We start from the raw sequence: 18,673 nt of genomic DNA, 5'->3' as shown, positions 1-18,673 counted from the left end.
TGCAGGCTCAATTCCAGGGCTCTTTCTGGAACCTTCTGAACAGATCTCTGCCCAGGAGGCAGGAGCTCCTGAGAGACACCCCACTCCAGCCTCCCTTCGGCTCAGGGGAGTGGGGTGGATCATCAAGCCTGTTTTAAACGAGGGAGCAGATGGCGTCTGATCTCGCCCCGCCCCCTGCCCGGGGCAGAGCGGGCACCCCTCCTGGCTTACAGCAGGGACTTAGCCGGTCCCCCCCATCAGTCACCCATGCTTAAGCTAAACCTCCGGCACCTGATATCCTCCGAAAGGAGGGAGGCCAGCAGGTGGGAGACAAAGCGCCATTTCCAGCCGTGCCTGGGTAGGTCAGCCCGGCTGGTCTACACCCCAGCACTCTGTGTTAGTATTCGGGTGATAGTTCCCAAGGATGTTCTCCTCCTCCGCCTCACACTCCTGGCTCCGTGAGGTCAGGAACCACGCTGCCTTTTTCATCCCTGTAGCCCTGGTACCTGGCCCAAGACTTGGCACACACAGACCACGCAACAAATGTTTGCAGAATGAATGTGCTCTCAGCCTTAGCCACCGTATGGAGACCCTCCTCAGACTGACCCTCCCGCCGGCCGGGGTGGCTGCCCCGTCATCCTTATTATCCTCATCATCCCCATGATTCCCATCATCCCACAAGAAGCTCAGCACTCCCAAAGCTCACACCTCACCAGCCAGGTTTGGCTCTTTTCCTCCATCTCCTTTCATCTGCACAGCAAGGCTTCCGTGCTGTCCACTGTCCCCACTGTAGATACAGAAGCTGAGGTGTCAGGTGGTAAAGCTCCCACCTGAGGTCACCCAGCCAGAGTATGGCCGAGCTGGATCCCTAGGGGCCTCAGGAACACAACCCAACCCAGCAAGTCCAGAGTCCAGACAGAGCCTCCCCCTCGTTCCCTGCAGTTTCCTTAGGGCCTGGCTTGCACCACGTGCTCTGGAAGTATCTGTGGGATGGACAAAGGTGAGGAATGAGCCTCCAGGGAGACAGAGGGATGGGGAGGTGCTGGGACTCACGGTCCCACCAGGGGGTCTCCCTGGCTTTGTGTTGCTCAAGACTCGGAAGTCAGAGCAGGCCAGGTGCAGTGGCACACACTTGTAATCCCAGCACTTTGGGAGGCCAAGGCAGGAGGATTGCTTGAGACCAGCCTGGGCAACATTAGTGAGACCCCATTTCTACAAAATAAACGTAGCCAGGTGCCACTGCATTCCAGCCTGGGCAGCAGAGTGAGACCCTGTCTCTGAAAAAAAAACCAAAAAAACAACAAAAAAAAAACAAAATCAAAGGAAGTTAGGGCAATGTTGACCAATTACCAGCTGCTGGACATGGCTGGGCATGGGAGCAGACCAGCCTAGTTATCCTGGGCCAGGTCATTGCAGCTGCCCTCCCAGGGGCCTGGTTTCCAGAGAGCAGATGTGTGTCTGGGCAGGGGCAGCCTGCTCTTGTGCCCTGTTTTTGTCACCCAACAGCAGACACCAGGGATGGCTCCTGTCAGCCCCACAGTACTGCCCACCCTTTCCCACAGCTGCACAGCACGGCTACGTGCACGCCCCACCACCCTCGAACCCAAATCCGGCCTGCCTTGCCCAAGCAGGACTTCAGTAAATATCCTTCTACCATCCACTCAGAAGGTGGCCTAGGGCGGAACATTCTAGATGGTTGAAGGGTGTGCACCCTTCACATTTTGACAGCTTTGCCAGTGACCCCCCTGAAGTCACACCAGCAGCCCCTTCCACTCACCCCATGGGAGATGACCGTGGCCATAGCGTTAACAGCTTTCCCGTTTTTGCCAATCTGTTGGGTGAAAAATGGTACCTCAGGAGTTCATGCTTCCTCTCTTTTTAACAGGAAGCATTTAACTTTTTTTTTTTTTTTTAGTACAGATGGGATCTTGCTGTGTTGCCCAGGCTGGCTTCAAATGCCTGGCTGGCCTCAAGTGGTCCTCCTTCCTCGGCCTCCCAAAGTGCTGGGATTACAGGCATGTGCCACTGCACCTGGCCTAACTTCTTTTTTTTTTTTTTTTGAGATGGAGTCTCGCTCTCTTGCCCAGGCTGGAGTACAGTGGTGCGATCTCAGCTCACTGCAGCCTCCACCTCCTGGGTTCAAGGGATTCTCCTGCCTCAGCCTCCCGAGTAGCTGGGATTACAGGCACGCACCACCACACCTGGCTAATTTTTTGTGTTTTTAGTAGAAACAGGGTTTCATCTTTTTGGCCAGGCTGGTCTTCAACTCCTGACCTCAGGTGACCTACTCGCCTCAGCCTCCCAAAGTGCTGGGATTACAGGCATGAGCCACCACACCCCACCAGGCCTAACTTCTGATTGAAGTGTAACATACATACAGGAAAAAGATGCAGGTCCTAAGTCAGCTGCCCAGAAGCCCCTCAAGCTCCCTGTAAGGGCAACCAGGCTCCTGACAGCACAGATCTTGACCTGCATGTGAGCTCCACGTGTCTCTTTTGTTGAGCAAGGAACTCGTGCCCACATCACAGCTGAAGCTCCTCTGAGACCCTCCTTTGGTGGCTCAGTGCACTGGCCACCAGGAAGGGAGGGCTGTGCCTCCAGCCGGTAGATGGAGGCTGCAGTCTCAGCTCCTCCACCCATGAGGGGCCCTCAGTCCACGCCTGAACTTCTCCAAGCCTCAGTTTCTGTGAAGTGAGGGCTGACCTGCCTCTCCCAGCGCTAACTTGAGGACTGCAGAAGATGTTCTAGGTGAGGTGCCGTTTCCTGGCTGTCACCCTCAAATGTCATTTGTCACCAAAAAGAACTTCACCATTTACAGGAGGGACACCGCCTCTGGTAGGATGGGCCGTGTGCCCTTAGCTGTGTGATCTTGGGCAAGTGGCTCAACCTCTTTTTGCCTCCGTTTCTTTCAGGATGAGCTGGGCGGGATAACACCAGGGGCTATTTGGATCATTTCAGGAGCCAAGTCCTGTGAAGGCCCTGGCATCGTGGCGCCTGGTGCACATAGGCATTCATAAAACGTGCTGAGGGACCTGTCACTGCACTTGTCTCTTCTCAACACTGGGGCCAGCAGCTCCTGGGGCCCTGGGCCAGGGCTTTCCCGTCAGCAGTGAGCCCCTCTGTAAGATTCGCTGAGGTTGCCTGGGCAACAAAGGCCGGGTCCCAAAGCATGTTGCTGCTGTCGGAGTCCAGGAGAGTCCTGGTCCCTGATCAGGGAGCGAGCAGAGCAAGGCAGTCCTGGGGCCCTGGGCCCACTCAGCAGGAGCCAGGACTCCCCGGAGAGCTCGCCTTGCAGAGTGGCTGGACCTGAGCTGGGAGTGACAGTGCTTGGTGCCGCTTCAGCTCCTGAATGCTGCTCCTACCTGGAGCTGCAAATCCAGCCCAGCCTTCAGTCTGCTCTGCTCTCTGGCTGCGGCCTCTCCCAGCTTCAGCTGCCCACAGGGCCCAGGTTCCCCTGGGATACTCCCAGTTTGCTCAAGTAGCAACGTTCACCACCTTTCTCTGGTACTAACTGGAATCGGCCTGCTTATACTACTCCTTCCAAAGCAGTAATAATGGTGCTAATTATATGGCCCGACTAAGTGCCTGCCATTCGACACCTTCCTCTTAGTACCATGCATCCTTATGACAGCACTGCAGTATACAGGTTATTATCTAGGGCAAAAGTTACAGTCAGAGCTGGGCACGGTGGCTCACACCTATAATCCCAGCTTACTTAGGGGGCCCAGGCAGGAAGATCACCTGAGCGCAGCAGTTAGGAGGCCAAGGCAGCAAGACCGCGTGAGCCCAGAAGTTTGAGTTCCACCTGGCAACATAGCAAGACCACCATTTCTTAAAAAAAAAAAAAAAGGGTTAGAATCTCTATTCCAATGAGAGGGCTAACTGTGTGTAGCAATTGTTAGCACTGATAACCCCCTTTGCAGTAGGTGACAGAGAGGGTAAGAAATTTGTTCAGACCACACAGCAGGTTAAGGGCAGCCTGGGGGCTTGGGTTCCTCTGGCTTGGGCCATCCTGGAGCCCCTCCGTGTAGCCCCAGGCACTGGGGCCACATGGGGACAGAGGGAAGCCAGCAGCTCCATGCCAGGAGTGGCAGCGCCAGCCCTGAAATGCCCAGTTATTGTTGCAGTGAATGACAATTACCCCTGTCACTGAAGATCGTGGGTGACGGGCCTGCTATCCCGACAGCCCCATGTAGAGTTGCCAGATTGAGGAGGAGAAAACATAAAAACAGGATGCCCAGTTATATTTGAATTTCAGATAAGGAATACTGTCAAGTAGAAGCATGTCCCAAGCATTGCATGGGACATGCCTCTACTAAAAAAACTATTTGTTAACCTGAGATTCAAATGCGATGGAAGGCCCGCATTTTACCTGGTGACCCTGCCCTCCACCTGGTGACCCTGCCCTCCAGGGACAGTTAGCAATGTCTGGAAGTATTTTTGGTCATAGAAGCTGGGGGTGCTACAGGGTCTAGAGGCCAGGGACACTGCTAAACATTGCCTGACACACAGGACCGCCCCATCGCAGAGAATGACCAAAGTGTCAGCAGCGCCAAGGCCAGGGGACCCTGGGTCACACACGAGTGTTTCCGTGGCCAGGCAGGGTGCCAAGTACGTGGCTTTTTTTTTTTCTTCTCATGGTTGTCCTGCTCTTGTTTCCATTTTAGGGATGAGTAGATTGAAGGCTGGAGGAGGGGACACTGCTGTGAAGTGATGGAGCCAGGGCTGGACCTGGGCTTCATTTTTTTCTTTTCTTTGGAGACAGAGTTTTGCTCTTATTGCCTAGGCTAGAGTGCAGTGGCGTGATCTTGGTTCACTGCAACCTCTGCCTCCTGGGTTCAAGTGATTCTCGTGCCTCAGCCTCCCAAGTAGCTGGGATTACAGGTGCCCACCACCATGCCTGGCTAATTGTTTTTGTATTTATAGTAGAGATGAGTTTTCACCATGTTGGCCAGGCTGGTATCGAACTCCTGCCCTCAAGTGATCCACCCGCCTTGGCCTCCCAAAGTGCTGGGATTACAAGCATGAGCCGCCACGCCCAGCGCCACCCCCAACCGCTTTTTTTTTTTTTTTTTTTTTTTTGAGACAGGATCTCTCTTGCCCAGGCTGGGGTGCCGTGGTGTGATTGCAGCTCACTGTAACCTTGAACTCCTGGGCTCAAGCAATCCTCCCTTCTCAGCCTCCCAGGTAGCTGGGACTACAGGTGCACATCACCACATCTGGCTAATTTAAAAAAATTTTTTTTTAGAGATGGGGTCTTGCTATGTTGTCCAGGCCAGTCTTGAACAGAATTGCTGGGCTCAAGCAATCCTTTGTCCTTGTCCTTCCAAAGTGCTGGAATTACAGGCATGGGTCACTGTGCCCGACCCTGGACCTGGCCTTTGGAATCTGGGCTCACCACACTGTACCCACGCCCTCCACAGCGTTCCCAGAGCGCCCAGTGCTAGGATGAGCAGGAACAGACCACGGGAACTGGGAGGGCTGCCCAGGAGGGAGGAAGTGCAGTCAGTGCCCAGGGCAGGAATGTGGTTTGGCTGGGCAGAGCCAGGCGGCTGGGCACCTTCCCCCACCTTGGTGTGTCGAAGCTCCTGTCTGTAGTTCCTCTCAGGTTGTCTCTCTCCAGCAGCTCATCCCTGACGCAAGCTAGGGCTTTTTCCTTAATTAAAAAGAGATTTAAAACATCCACTGCTGTCTCTATTGGGCCTGGGATGCCTCGAAAAGGTAAAACCGCCAAGAGCTGCCCCAGCCTCATCCATAATAACACAAAGCTTTCCCTGTAATTGGTATTAAAAAAAAAAAAAGATTAAACGCATCTGGAACCCTTGGAGGAATTTATCAGTTTGCTTTTGAAAGACCTGCACTAAATCCAGACACCCAGTCATCTCTGAGGGATTAGTGTCAGCCCCGCTCAGCCCCTGTGGCCCTTATGTTCCTGCCTCAGGGCCTTTGTGTGTGCTGTGGCCTGTGGCCCCTGTGTTCCTGCCTCAGGGCCTTTGTGTGTGCTGTGGGTGCCTCGGGAATCTCTCCTGCCACTTTCTGATTGACCCCTTCTGAAAAGCCTTTTCCAGTTCCCAGTCTCCCCTAAACCCTGCTTCTTGCCACTGTGAGTGGGCTTATCATCTGCCCCTAGTCCCTGCTTGAACTGACCCAGGATCTTGGAAATATCTTTGTGCTTCCAGCCCCCAGAGCACAGGCTGTGCGCGAAACCCTGCGTGGCCCCTGCAAGGGCCCTGACTTCTCTGTGCCTCAATGTGCCCGTCTGGAAGATGGGGGCTGCCTCACTGGGAGGATCAAACAATCAGTGCCCAGAGGCACTCACACAGTCCAGCCTCCCACAAGCACTGTTCTCAAAGCTCAGCATCGTGGGCCCCTCTCAGTGATGGCTTGAATCCCTGGGGACCCTCCTGCTTTTTCTCCAGTTGACCCTGAAATCTTGGGGACCCCATTCCTGCTACTGGAGCCTGGACAGGAGGTGTAGGGGGAAGGCACAGATAAACCTCTGTAGAGGCCGTTCTTTCCTCAGCAGTGTCTGCAGCCCCTGGGGCCATGCAGGGCACACAGCAGGTGCACAATAAATGCCTGTTGACTGGCCACCTCCCTGGGCCAGGCTCAGAGCTGGGGTGTTACACCTGCGCTGCAAAGGAGGGTGACATAAGCTGGCTCTGCAGGTGAGAAAGCCCAGGCCGAGAGGCAGTGTCACAGCAGGAAACAGAAGTGAGATTCAGATGGAGGACGTCCTTCCCAAGCCCCTGGCCATTCCCATAGAATAAGGGAAAATTGTGCCCCAAGAGTCAGGTTGGAACCAGGAATATTTTGTGTAGCACCCACTCCAGCTGCGTGACCGCAAGGGGGCGACTAGGCCCCCGACCCACACTCAGGGGGCTGGAACAGTAGCCGTTGGCACCCAGTAGGTGCTGAATGTTGAAGGAATCAATGAATAAGTGCCCTGAGGACACTTACACCTGCGGTTCAAATCACGTGATGTGAATGTAAGCTTAGCATCAACTCGTGATCTGAATGACAGCTTGTGTTTATTACGTGTGCACAGCAAGGCCAGCACTAGGGTTTTCTCACCCACAAAACGCATATAGAATCATCGCACCGCCTTGGCTGGAGTGAGGACTCAAGTGTGGTCCTTAACCTCTCATGCCTGCCCACCTGGACCTGGGCACTGTTATTTACCCCAGTTCTGCAGGTGAGGAAGCAGAGGCCCAAAGAGGTGGAGCCACTGCCCAGGTGGACCGTAGCCCAGGTGGGCCTTCTGGCCGTCCATCGCATCGTGGGTCCGACAGGCTGGAGCCCTGTGTGTGTGTGATGGTGCCTTGGGGAAGAGGGCGTGGTCCCATTCAGGGCCTCCAAGTGAAACGTCTGGGGTGCAAGCCCGAACACTGTTTTTAAAAGAATCAGGCCGCATGGGGTGGCTTATACCTGTAATCCCAGGACTTGGGAGGCCAAGGCAGGAGGATTGTTTGAGCCTAGGAGTTCAAGACCAGTATAATGAGGCCCTGTCTCTACAAAAAAGTTTAAAACTTAGCCAGGTGTGGTGGAGAGTGCCTGTAGTTTCACCCGGCACTTTGGGAGGCCAAGATGGGAGAATCGCTTGAGCCAGGGAAATCCAGGCTGCAGTGAACCTGAGCCACAGAGAGAGACCCTGTCTCAAAAAATCAATTCATTAATTTAAATGAAATGAAAAAGAACCAGTAGAGGGCGCACGTGAGCCGTGATGCCCGCGCTTGCTCCTGTCTCCAGCGGGTGTCTGCGGTGACCTCTGGGCGGCCGGGAGTTCACCAAGAGCTGGCACAGGGAATGGTGCCCTGACCCCAGGGACCTGGGCATCCTCCACAGAGCCTGGATGTAGCGTCTCGGGCACGGGCTTGCCTGGCTCAGGGCTTTTGAAGGATCAGGGCTGCGGATCCCAGCAGTGGTGAGGGCAGTGGGGCCTGGAGCGGCGTCAAGCCCCAGCCCTGCTCCCCAGGCTCTGTGTATTCCCAGCACGTTACCTCCCTTCTCCAAAGCTCAGTGTTCTCCTTTGTAGCATGGGCGTGATCCTAGTGTTCTCCCTGAGGGATGGTGTGAGGGTTGAATGCAGGAGTGCAAATGGCAGGCTCAGCCCAGAGCCTGGCTCCGGATGCTTTGGAAGTGGTGGTCTCAGCGGAGAGGCGGCACGGCACCCCCAGCTCAGGACCCCCTAGGCCCCGGCCAGCTGGCTCCCTGAGGGTCATTTCTCCCCACACTTGGCAGCCCCACATCCCACACCCCACACCTGGCACTTCCTGCAAGGCTGGTGTCATAACAGTTTTACAGCCAGGGAAACTGAGGCTCCAAGAGTAAGGCCATCTGTTCCCACGGTGGCCCTAGCTCAGGGGTTCCCATCCCTGGCTGTTAAAGTCACCTGGGAGTTTTTCAAAATCCTGGCGCTTCTCACAGAGCCTTGAATCAGCCTGGGCTGAGGCCCTGGATAGGTGGTGTTAACTTCCCAGGTGATCTCAATGGGCAGCCGCGATGGGAACCACTGTCCTGGAGGTAGGAGGGCCCAGAGCCGGGTCTCAAAGCCTGTCCAACCTCACCATGCCAGCACCCGCCTATGTAACCCGTGTGGAAATCCAGCTCCAGGGGCCCGGGTTCTGTGGTCTGGTCTGTGTAGCTCTACCCCCACTGCAGAGGACAGTGCATGGCCGCAGAGCGGGGGTCAGGGCCTGGTGACCCGGAGCACGAAGCCTCCCCGGAAGTGGGAAGGTCTTCCTGCACAGGCTCCATCCTTCTGAAGCCTTGGGACAGGACTGGGTCCCTGGGATCTGCTCCCTTCCTTCTGGAATCCCAGGCTCAGGAAATAGGCTTTTAATAGCCCGAGGCAGGCACATAATTAACAAATAACAATTCTGGCCTTAGCACAAATGAGCTCCTTGTCTGGGGCAGGGCTGGCATTTGGTTTTTAATCCCCAGCATTGGCTTCATCCTCCTGAGAGCTTTCCCTCCTGTTTGGCCACCTCTGCTGCTGAGGCTTGGCAGCCCCTGGGGATGTGAGAGGGGCTGGGGTGTCTCCCTCCTCCCTGCCTGCCCTCCCCTCTCCCTCCCTTCCTCCTCCCTCTCACCTTCCTCCTCCCTCTCACCTTCCTCCTCCTTCTTCCCTTCCTCCTCCTTCTCCCTCTCCCTTGTCTGCTCCCTCCTCCTCCTCTCTTCCCCTTCCTGCCCTGTCTTTCCTCCTCCCTCCTTTTCTCCCTCCTTCCCTCTCCCCTTCCCTCCCTCTGTCCTCCTTCCCTCCCTCCTCTTCCTTCTCCCCTGTCTCCTCCCTCCCTTCCTCCTCTCCTTCCTCCCCTCTCCTCCTCCCTTCCTCTCCCTCGTCTCTTCCTTCCCTTCCTCCTCTTCCTCCTCCCTCCCTCTTCTCCCTGCTCCCTCCCTCTTCTCCCTCCTCTCCTCTCTCCTCCTTCCCTCCCTTCCTCCTCTTCCTCCTCCCTCCCTCTTCTCCCCCAACTTTCTCCTCCCTCCCTCTTCTCCCGCAACTTACTCCTCCCTCCCTCTTCTCCCTCCTTCCCTCTCCTCCTTCCCTCCGTTCTCTCCTCCTTTCCTCCTCTCCCTCCAACCCCTCTCCTCCGAGACTTCTGCCTCTCCAGGGCTCACTGAGAACCTGATCCTTCCAGGTTATATGTATAGGTTTTGTCCTCAAGCTCCAGACCACGTTAAAATGCAAACGTGGGGTGTATTATTTTAGAATCTTGGAGTATTCACCAAGGAAGGGGTTTGGAGACTGAGCAGGGAAGCTCCCTCCTGTTACAGACACGATCATCAGCGATTCCTTTTGTCGGGGGCCTCTGCAAGGAGCTCTTTGTGGATGATAATAGAGAACACTTATGGGGCAGCTGGCTGGGCGAAGTGCTTTCGTGAATTCATTCATGTCCTCACACGCAGCCCTTCAAGAGGGAGCTGCCCTGCCCACCTGCAGCTGGGGTTCTGGCTGTGGCTTTTGTTTTTGGCACGAACAAGCCTCAGGCTTTCGAGGTTCTGTTATTGCCAGTGTGTCCTAGATCCCAGCTCCCCTCCGCAGCCAGTCCTGGATGTTATAGAGCAGGGATTGGCAACCACAGCCCTGAGACCCAATCCTGCCTGATGCCTGCTTTTAGAAATAAAGTTTTATTGAGACGGAGTCATGCTCGGTCATTTCCACGTTGTCTACGGCTGCTTTCAGGCTGCAGTGGCAAAGCTGTGTGTGTAGTTTGTGTGGCCCACAGAGATCAAATATTTCTTGCCTGGCCCCTTGCAGAAAGTTTGCCAGCTGTTACATGGGATTATGCTACAGGAAGCACCGGCTCTTGGGGTCAGCCAGATTCCAGTTTGGGGATGGATCCTGGCTCTGCCTCCCACTAGCTGTTCAGTTGTGTGTGGATATTACTCTCTTAGGTCCCCAGTTTCCACATTTGTAAGACGGGGCTGGTGACACCGAGCACGGTGGCAGTGGAGCCTGAAGGAGCGCACGCCTCAGCCCCAGTTCTGGGCGGTGGCAACACATCCCTTTGTCTGTGGTTGTTTGGGGTAGGGGCTCCTCTCTCCAAGTGACTTCCTTTGATTTGTTTCACACTCTGGGCTTCTGTGCAAGATTGCAGGAGAAATGTTCTCTTCTTTTTTTTTTTTTTTTGAGACAGAGTCTGGCTCTGTCACCTGGGCTGGAGTGCAGTGGCGTGATGTCGGCTCACTGCAAGCTCTGCCTCCCGGGTTCACGCCATTTTCCTGCCTCAGCCTCCCGAATAGCTGGGACTACAGGTGCGTGCCACCGCGCCCGCCTAATTTTTTTGTATTTTTAGTAGAGACGGGGTTTCACTGTGTCAGCCAGGATGGTCTCGATCTCCTGACCTCATGATCCACCCGCCTCGGCCTCCCAAAGTGCTGGGATTACAGGCGTGAGCCACCGCGCCCGGCTGAAATGTTCTCTTCTTTAAAGAAGGTTCACACCCCACTGTATTAGACCTGCTTCGATGGGGCTGTGTGGGTGCCGCTGAGGGGCTCGGAGTTCTCTTGGGCTGAGGTGGCCTCTTCCCTCAAAACTACCCAGCAGTCGGGGGCCAAGAGTCTTCCAAGGCCGGGCACGGTGGCTCATGCCTGTAATCCCAGGACTTTGGGAGGCCAAGGCGGGTGGATCACAAAGTCAGGAGTTCGAGACCAGCCTGGCCAATATGGTGAAACCCCGTCTCTACTAAAAATATAAAAATTAGCTGGGCGTGGTGGCAGGCGCCTGTAATCCCAGCTACTAGGGAGGCTGAGGCAGAAGAATCGCTTGAACCCAGGAGGCAGAGGTTGCAGTGAGTCGAGATCACGCTACTGCATTCCAGCCTGGGCGACAGAGCAAGACTCCGTCTCAAAAATAAATAAATAAATAATAAATAAATAAATAAATAAGTAAATGGGTCTTCCAAAGGAGGAAACAGGGTTGGGGTTTAGAAGGTGGGGAGGTGACTGGGGCAGTGCCTGGGGTGAGGGGCGGGTGCTCGTCACTGGGTTTGAGAATGAGGGGAGGCAAGTGAGTGGCTGTGCACAGGACAAAGGGGGCTCACCATGGTCACCTCACACCAGCCGTGTGTGCCAGGGACTGTGGCAGTCTCTCCCCAGCCCAGGGAGTTGGCTGATTCCCCCACTACCACCTTGCGCTTGTCCGTGGAAACAAGAAGGCTGCAAAGAGTTAGACTAACAGAAGTGGGGCGGGGGCACACATGACCACCCACCCTTCCACCACCAGCTGCAGGTTTGGGGCTTCCCCAAACCACCCTCATGTTTGTTCATTTGCTGAAAGGACTCACAGAAGTCACTGGAGGCTCTGATTCCCGGTTATGGCTCATTCCAGGGAAGGGACCCAGGTCAAGACCAAAGGGAAGATGCTCACAGGGCAGATCCCACGAGGGTCCCAGGCACAGGCTCCCACTGTCCTCTCCTCGTGGAGCCATGGACAGCACCAACTCCTCCTGACGATGGTGCGTGACAGCACAGAGCATCGTCAGGAGGGAAGCCCCTGGCTTCAGTGTCCAGAGTTCTTACTGGGCATTAAGGATTGAACCGTGTCTCCCAAAAATTCATAAGTCAACTTCCTCGCCCCCAGGGCCTCAGAATGTGACCTTCTTGGGAGTAGTGTCTTTGCAGGTGCAATGAGTTAAGATGAGGTCATTTTAGTAGTGTGAGCTCCTAGTCCAATATGATGGGTGTCCTTACCAAAAGGGGAAATCTGGGCTGGGCACGGTGGCTCATGCCTCTGATCCCAGCACTTTGGGAGGCCGAGGTGGGCGGATCACCTGAGGTCAGGAGTTTGAGACCAGCCTGGCCAACATGGTGAGACCCTGTCTCTACTAAAAATACAAAAATTAGCTGGGCGTGGTGGCGCATGCCTGTAATCCCAACTACTTGGGAGGCTGAGACAGGAGATATTGTTTGAACCTGAGAGGCAGAGGTTGCAGCGAGCTGAGATTGTGCCACTGCACTGCAGCCTGGGTGACAGAGTGAGATCTGTCTCAACAAAAAGCAGGGGGGAGTCTGGACAGAGACAAGACGCAGGGAGAATACAATGTGAAGGCAAGAGGCAGAGATGGGGTGAGGCTTCTACGAGCCTAGGAACGCCAGATTGTCAGCAACCACCAGAAGCCAGGGGAGGGGCTTGGAACAGTCTCCCTTGCAGCCTCCAGAGGAACCAGCCCTGCCAACACCTGGATCTGGAACTTCTGGCCTCCAGATCTATAAGACAATGAATGTCCGTTGTTCCAGCCACCTGGTTGATGGTGCTTTGCTGTGGCAACCCCAGGAGACGAAGGCACTGGGGCTGCTCTGGAGGCTGATTGATTGCTCACTTTGGAGTTCAGGCTGCAGGCTGCTGTCTCTCCGCGCATGACCCGGAGCCCCCTCCATCAATCACGCCTTTGGACACCCAGTGTAACCACAGCCCCCGGCAAACAAAGACTCTCCTATCAGGCAAGATATTCCAAGGGCTTAGAGAGCACCTCCCAGAAACCGCGGACAGAGACCAGACCTCTTTTTAGGCAAGATTAAATTCTTTACTACACAAAGGGCCCAGAGAGGAGGTGCAGTGCACGCGGGGTCACACAGCTGGTGGCCTGATTCCAAAGCCAGTGTGCCTACTGCTTTCAGTTTTTCTGAGCCTGCAGCCTTGGTCAAGCTGCAGGTGAACCAAGAATTTGGCCTGAATGGCGTGGCTCCAGGTCCTCTAGGTGTACGTGCTTTTGTGGATTCAAACAGATCATCCCTGACAGCCCAGGTGTAACCTGCCTCTCAGAGGAACACCCCTTGGGTGAACAAAGGTTACCCTGAGAAGCCCCCTGTGATTTCCCCACAGCCAGGTATGAGATTCCCACCGTGCACCTGCCATCCCTTCCTACTGGGTCAGGGAAAGATTTGCTGACTCTGTCAGTAATCTATCACTGCATAACAAACTATGCCAAAACTTTGTGGCTTAAACATCAAACCTTTATTATCTCAGAGTTTCTGTGGGTCAGGAATTGAGGAGTGGCTTATCTGGGTGGTTCTGGCTCAGGGTCGATCATGATGTTACATCCAAGATGTCAGCCGGGGCTGCAGTCTCATCTGATGGCTGGACTGGGGCTGGAGGCTCCACTGCTGAGGAGGCTCCCTTGTGGCTGTTGGCTAGAGGCCTTGATTCCTCACCCACGTGAGCTGCTCCACAGGCTGCTTGAGCATCCTCGTAACATGGTGGCTGGCTTCCCCAAGAGCAAGTGTTCCAAGAGAGAGCAAGGAGGAAGTTGCAATGTCTTTTATGATCTCACCGTGGAAGTCACACACCATCATCGCAGTCCTATTTGTTGGAAGCAAGTCACTAAGTCCATCCACACTCAAGGGCTTAGACTCTGCCTCTCAGAGCCATATTTCAGAACCCCCACACTGACCCTACAATGGTCACTTAGGAACATTGTCCTAATGGTGGTCAAGGGAGGCCTGAGAACAGTAGGAAAAATATCCCCCCAACCCCTTATTACTCAGCTTCTCCTGTTCGTCAGGGGCTCTGATACTTGACCTAATTTAATCCCAGCCTGGCACTGTTTGGGGCAAAACCAAAGTGATGGGACATAGAGACAAGGATTGTAACACCTAGCTTAATGCTGCCTGAAGGGTTTTTGGTTGCGTTTAAATTTTTTTTTTTTTTTTTTTGAGACAGAGTTTCACTCTTGTTGCCCAGGCTGGAGTGCAATGGCACAATCTTGGCTCACTGCAACCTCCGCCTCACGGATTCAAGCAATTCTCCTGCCTCAGCCTCCCGAGTAGCTGGGATTACAGGTGCATACCACCATGCCCAGCTAATTTTTTTTTTTTTTTTGTATTTTTAGTGGAGACGGGGTTTCTCCATGTTGGTCAGGCTGGTCTCGAACTCCTGACCTTAGGTGATCTGCCCACTTCAGCCTTCCAAAGTGCTGGGATTACAGGCATGAGCCACCGCGCCCAGCCTTTTTTTTTTTTTTTTTTTTTTTAAAGATGGAGTCTTACTCTGTCATTTAGGCTGAAGTGCAATGGTGTGATCTCAGCCTACTTCGACCTCTGCCTCCCGGGTTTAAGTGATTCTCCTCCTGCTTCAGCTCCTGAGTAGCTGGGATTACAGGTGTGTGCCACCACACCCGGCTAATTTTCGTATTTTAGTAGAGATGGGGTTTCGCCATGTTGGCCAGGCTGGTCTCGAACTCCTGACCTCAAGTGATCTGCCCGCCTTGGCCTCCGAAAGTGCTGGCATTACAGGCATGAGCCACTGTGCCCGGCTGGCATTTGAAATTTAAAGCACTCCTACTTACTCTGTCTCGAGCATGCGCTAGGCTCAAGGGAAACACAGATGAATGAAATAGAGACTGTCCTCCAGGTGTTCACAGCAAAGAGAGGCAGAAGTAAAAATAAATCATGTCATTCATTGAAGAATGAGTGACTGCAGATGGGCAAAAGAGGGAGCAGCCAGATCTGCTGGGACACCTTTCCCAAGGAAGAGCCCGTTGCACTGGGCTTTGAAGGATAAGCAGGAGCTTGTTACTCAGGCAGAGGAAGAAAGAGCATCCCAGGCGGGGGGAGCAGCATATGCAAAGGCACGAAGGGCCCCGGGAGCCCAGGGGGTCTGGGGAAGTGTGAGCGCTTTGGAGAGTGGGGGCTGGAGCGCTGTGGAGAGTGGGGGCTGGTGGCCGGGAATGAGGCTGCAGCTGGCTGGGCCACATGGTAAAGGCTGACAACTGGACCCAGAGGCCAACTAGCCTATGATCAGCATTTCCCAAAATCTGTTTCCCGACTTATGGTTCTGTGAGATGTGACGGGGGCTCCTTTTTCGTTCCTGAGACGCCGGTTTTCATCTGTGATGCGGGGACAGCTGCGCCCCTTGCTGCGAGGCGTCAGGACCCAGGTGATGGTGAAGGGAGGGTGGCGCCCGCGGTTCCCGGCGGCCACTGATGCCTGTCTCTCTGTCGTGTGTACGTGCGTGTGTGCTCCACGCCTGGCTTCTCAGGCTTTCAAATGTGTGTCAGCAGCAGCAGCAGCAGCCACGATGAGGCCCCCGTCCTGAACGACAAGCACCTGGACGTGCCCGACATCATCATCACGCCCCCCACCCCCACGGGCATGATGCTGCCGAGGGACTCGGGGAGCACAGGTGAGGCCGTCCCCTCCACTGCCAAGCCGGGTCGGGTCTGGGGGCCCGGTGGAGACAGCTCTCAGGGGCGTCCTTCCGGGCCACGGGGCCTAGCTTGCGTCCCCACCTCCCACTGGGTTCGTTAAACATTTATGGTCAGACCTGTGTACACTGCACCGTGAGCCCCCTGCCACGGCGCCAGCCTCAGCACGACGCGGCGTGTTAAGTAATTAGTAGACAGCCCCTGCCAGCAGCCAGGACGCTTGATGGATGGGGCCGGGCTGGCCCGCCACGCCGCGGCTCCCGCCAGCCAAGGTAATTGATGGATGCTCCTTCCCCTGCCAGCGGGAGGACCGCTGCTCCATCTTGTTGGCTGCTGCAGTTTGGCTGGACAGGACAGACTTGGAAACACAGCTCGTGCCCAGGCTGGGGCCGGACCCTGGGCCTTCCAGATGCAGCTCACTGCTGGGAGCGGCGAGGAAATAGAGTTCTTCCCAGGGAGAGGGTGAGGAGGTGGGAGACAGAGGCCCAAATCGGCAGCCGCACCTGCCTCTCTGTGATGCCTCTGGAGCTGGTGGGACAAATTGTTCATGTATTCACTGAGCAGAGATTTACTGAGCTGGGCCTATGCCAGGTGCTGAGGCTGCTGCTATGAATAATTAATAATAACAACATTGGGGATGGTCATGATAGGTAGCACGGTACTGAGTGTAACAAATGGATTTTCTTATTTGGTTCTTACAGGAATTCTCAGAGTTCAGAGTTAAGTACAGATTTCATCCCCATTTTATTATTTGTATTTATTTATTTTTTTGAGATGGAGTTTTGCTTTGTCGCCCAAGCTGGAGTGCTGTGGTGCAATCTCAGCTCACTGCAACCTCCACCTCCTTCATTCAAGTGATTGTTCTGCCTCAGCCTCCTGAGTAGCTGGGATTACAGGCACCTGCCACCATGCCCAGCTAATTTTTGTATTTTAGTAGAAATGGGGTTTCGTTGTGTTGGCCAGGCTGGTCTCAAACTCCTGACCTCAGGTGATCTGCCCACCTGGGCCTCCCAAAGTGCTGGGATTACTGGCATGAGCCACCACACCCCCATTTTAGACATGGGTAAACTAAGGTTGAGAGAGGCTGAGACACTTGCCATGTAGCTAGTCAGGGGTGCAGCAGGGATGCAGCCCCAGGCTGTGTGATCTGCACTTCACCCCGTGGCCCCCAGACCAGATGCCCTCCCCGCAGGTGGCATCAGTTAGCTGACAGCCATCATGACATGGGTCTCCCTGGGCCCATGCAGGGGACAAGGCACCCATGAGGCTGCTGTAGTGTGCGTGGAAGGCTGTCTGGGAGGGGGATTCCATAGACCCTTCCAGATGTCCTGAGCTTGGGTCTCCGCTTGCCCAGCAGAGCGAGTGACTGGGAGAAAGCTGTCAGGCCCCTCTGGGTTGGGCCAGTGCAGGTGCTGGGTGGAGCCATGGTGGGTGCCATGGGGCGCATTCCTCTGTGACTTTTCCAAGTGCCTGGCACCAGGCTAAATGCTTTTCACAAATCTCATTTAATTCTCATTCCAACCCTTATCTCTAGTTTAGAAATGGGGAAACAAACAGGTCCAGAGAGGGACAGTGCCTCGCCCAGGGACACACAGCAAGGTGGGAGAAGAGCTGGGCTCCTGCTGCAGTGCGCCTCCTGCACTCCAGTGCTGTCTAATCAGAGAGCCCAGTGTGAGCGGACAGAGGCCCAGGTCCTTAGCTCGGCTGTCACAGTCTTCTCTCTCTGAGCCTGTGTCCTCACCTATAAAATGGGATCATACCACCTTCCCTGCTCCCAGGACCAGTGTGGGCATAGGGGAGACACAAGGTTACTCTACAAAGTCCGAGCCCCAGGGAGGTTCCTGAACGCTGGGAGGGGTTCCTCTTAAACTGAAGCAGTTCCGGGGTCCGATTCACCCAGAAGGATCCAGCATCACTGGGCTGGGTCCCATCTCAGCCTCTGGCAGCACCAGAAAAGCAAGGAATCCCAGAGGCCCCAGCCCTGCAGTTCCCAGGGAAACGGGGCTTGGTGTGGTGGGGGCAGGGTGCATCCAGGTGTCCATCCCCTCTTTCTCCTAGTCTGGCTGGATGAGACAGGGTCGTGCCCGGATGATGGAGAAATCGACCCAGAAGCCTGAGGAGGTGTCCTGGGTTTGTCTGGCTGGCTCCTGCTCCGGCGGCCCGGCTTCAGGTGTCCGGGGGCATGGCTGCCTGGAGCAGGTGTGCTGAATACCCTGGATGGGAACTGAGCGAATCCAGGCCTCCGCTCAGAGAGACGTGGCAGGACCAGCGAGGAATCCAGCCTGCCCACTTCCAGAACAGTGTTTCCCAGGCCCCGCTGAGTGGACCGGACCTCTGACACCTCCAGGTTCTTGCTGACTCCGGCCTGGTGAAAGGGAGCGCCATGGTCCTGGCTGTTGGGGTCCCAGGGAGAGGCTCTCTTCTGGACAAACACACCCTCCCAGCCCCCAGGGCTGTGCAAACACATGCCCCTGCCATAAGCACCAACAAGAACTTCTTGCAGGTGGAGTGGCTGTTTTTTATAAGTTGTTTTACAGATACGGAAACAGTCCAAAACGGGATTTATAATTTCTTTTTTGCATTATAAATAAAGATCCTCTGTAACAAATAGTGAATCCTTTTTTTTTTTTTGAGATGGAGTCTCACTCTTGTCTCCCAGGCTGGAGTGCAATGGCGTGATCTCGGCTTGGCTCACTGTAGTGTCGCCTCCCAGGTTCAAGCAATTCTCCCGCCTCAGACTCCTGAGTAGCTGGGATTACAGGCATGAGTCACTGCGCCCGGCTAATTTTTGTATTTTTAGTAGAGATGGGGTTTCACCATGTTGGTCAGGCTAGTCTCGAACTCCTGACCTCAGGTGATCTACCCGCCTCAGCCTCCCAAAGTGCTGGGATTACAGGTGTGAGCCACCATGCCTGGCCACAAATGGTGAATCCTGCTTCTTGGGTCAGGAGAAGGCGATGGATCATGCCAGGTAAAGCGTGGGTTTAAGAGAGACGCTTAACATGGAAGAGCCAGTCTGGTGTGTGCAGGCCATTGTGGGGGTCTTGAGC

At 54.9% G+C, this 18,673-nt stretch overlaps 1 protein-coding gene across 1 annotated transcript in view; it reads left to right on the top strand.

Annotated features, from left to right (window-relative positions):
- The window catches only part of C18H16orf74 (chromosome 18 C16orf74 homolog), a 44,019-nt gene extending 25,781 nt beyond the window's left edge, over positions 1-18,238 (top strand). Inside the window, exons 3-4 of the mRNA XM_031002731.3 lie at positions 15,458-15,601; positions 17,682-18,238. Of these exons, the coding sequence (XP_030858591.1) occupies positions 15,458-15,601; positions 17,682-17,740 (203 nt within the window). The 3' untranslated portion in view covers positions 17,741-18,238. The remainder of the gene's footprint in view (positions 1-15,457; positions 15,602-17,681) is intronic.
- Positions 18,239-18,673: the final 435 nt, after the last annotated feature.

Source organism: Gorilla gorilla, chromosome 18, assembly GCF_029281585.2.
Source record: "Gorilla gorilla gorilla isolate KB3781 chromosome 18, NHGRI_mGorGor1-v2.1_pri, whole genome shotgun sequence".
Lineage (NCBI taxonomy): Eukaryota > Metazoa > Chordata > Mammalia > Primates > Hominidae > Gorilla > Gorilla gorilla.
Note: the sequence above shows the minus strand (reverse complement) of the source record. Positions and strands in the feature narration are given on the sequence as shown.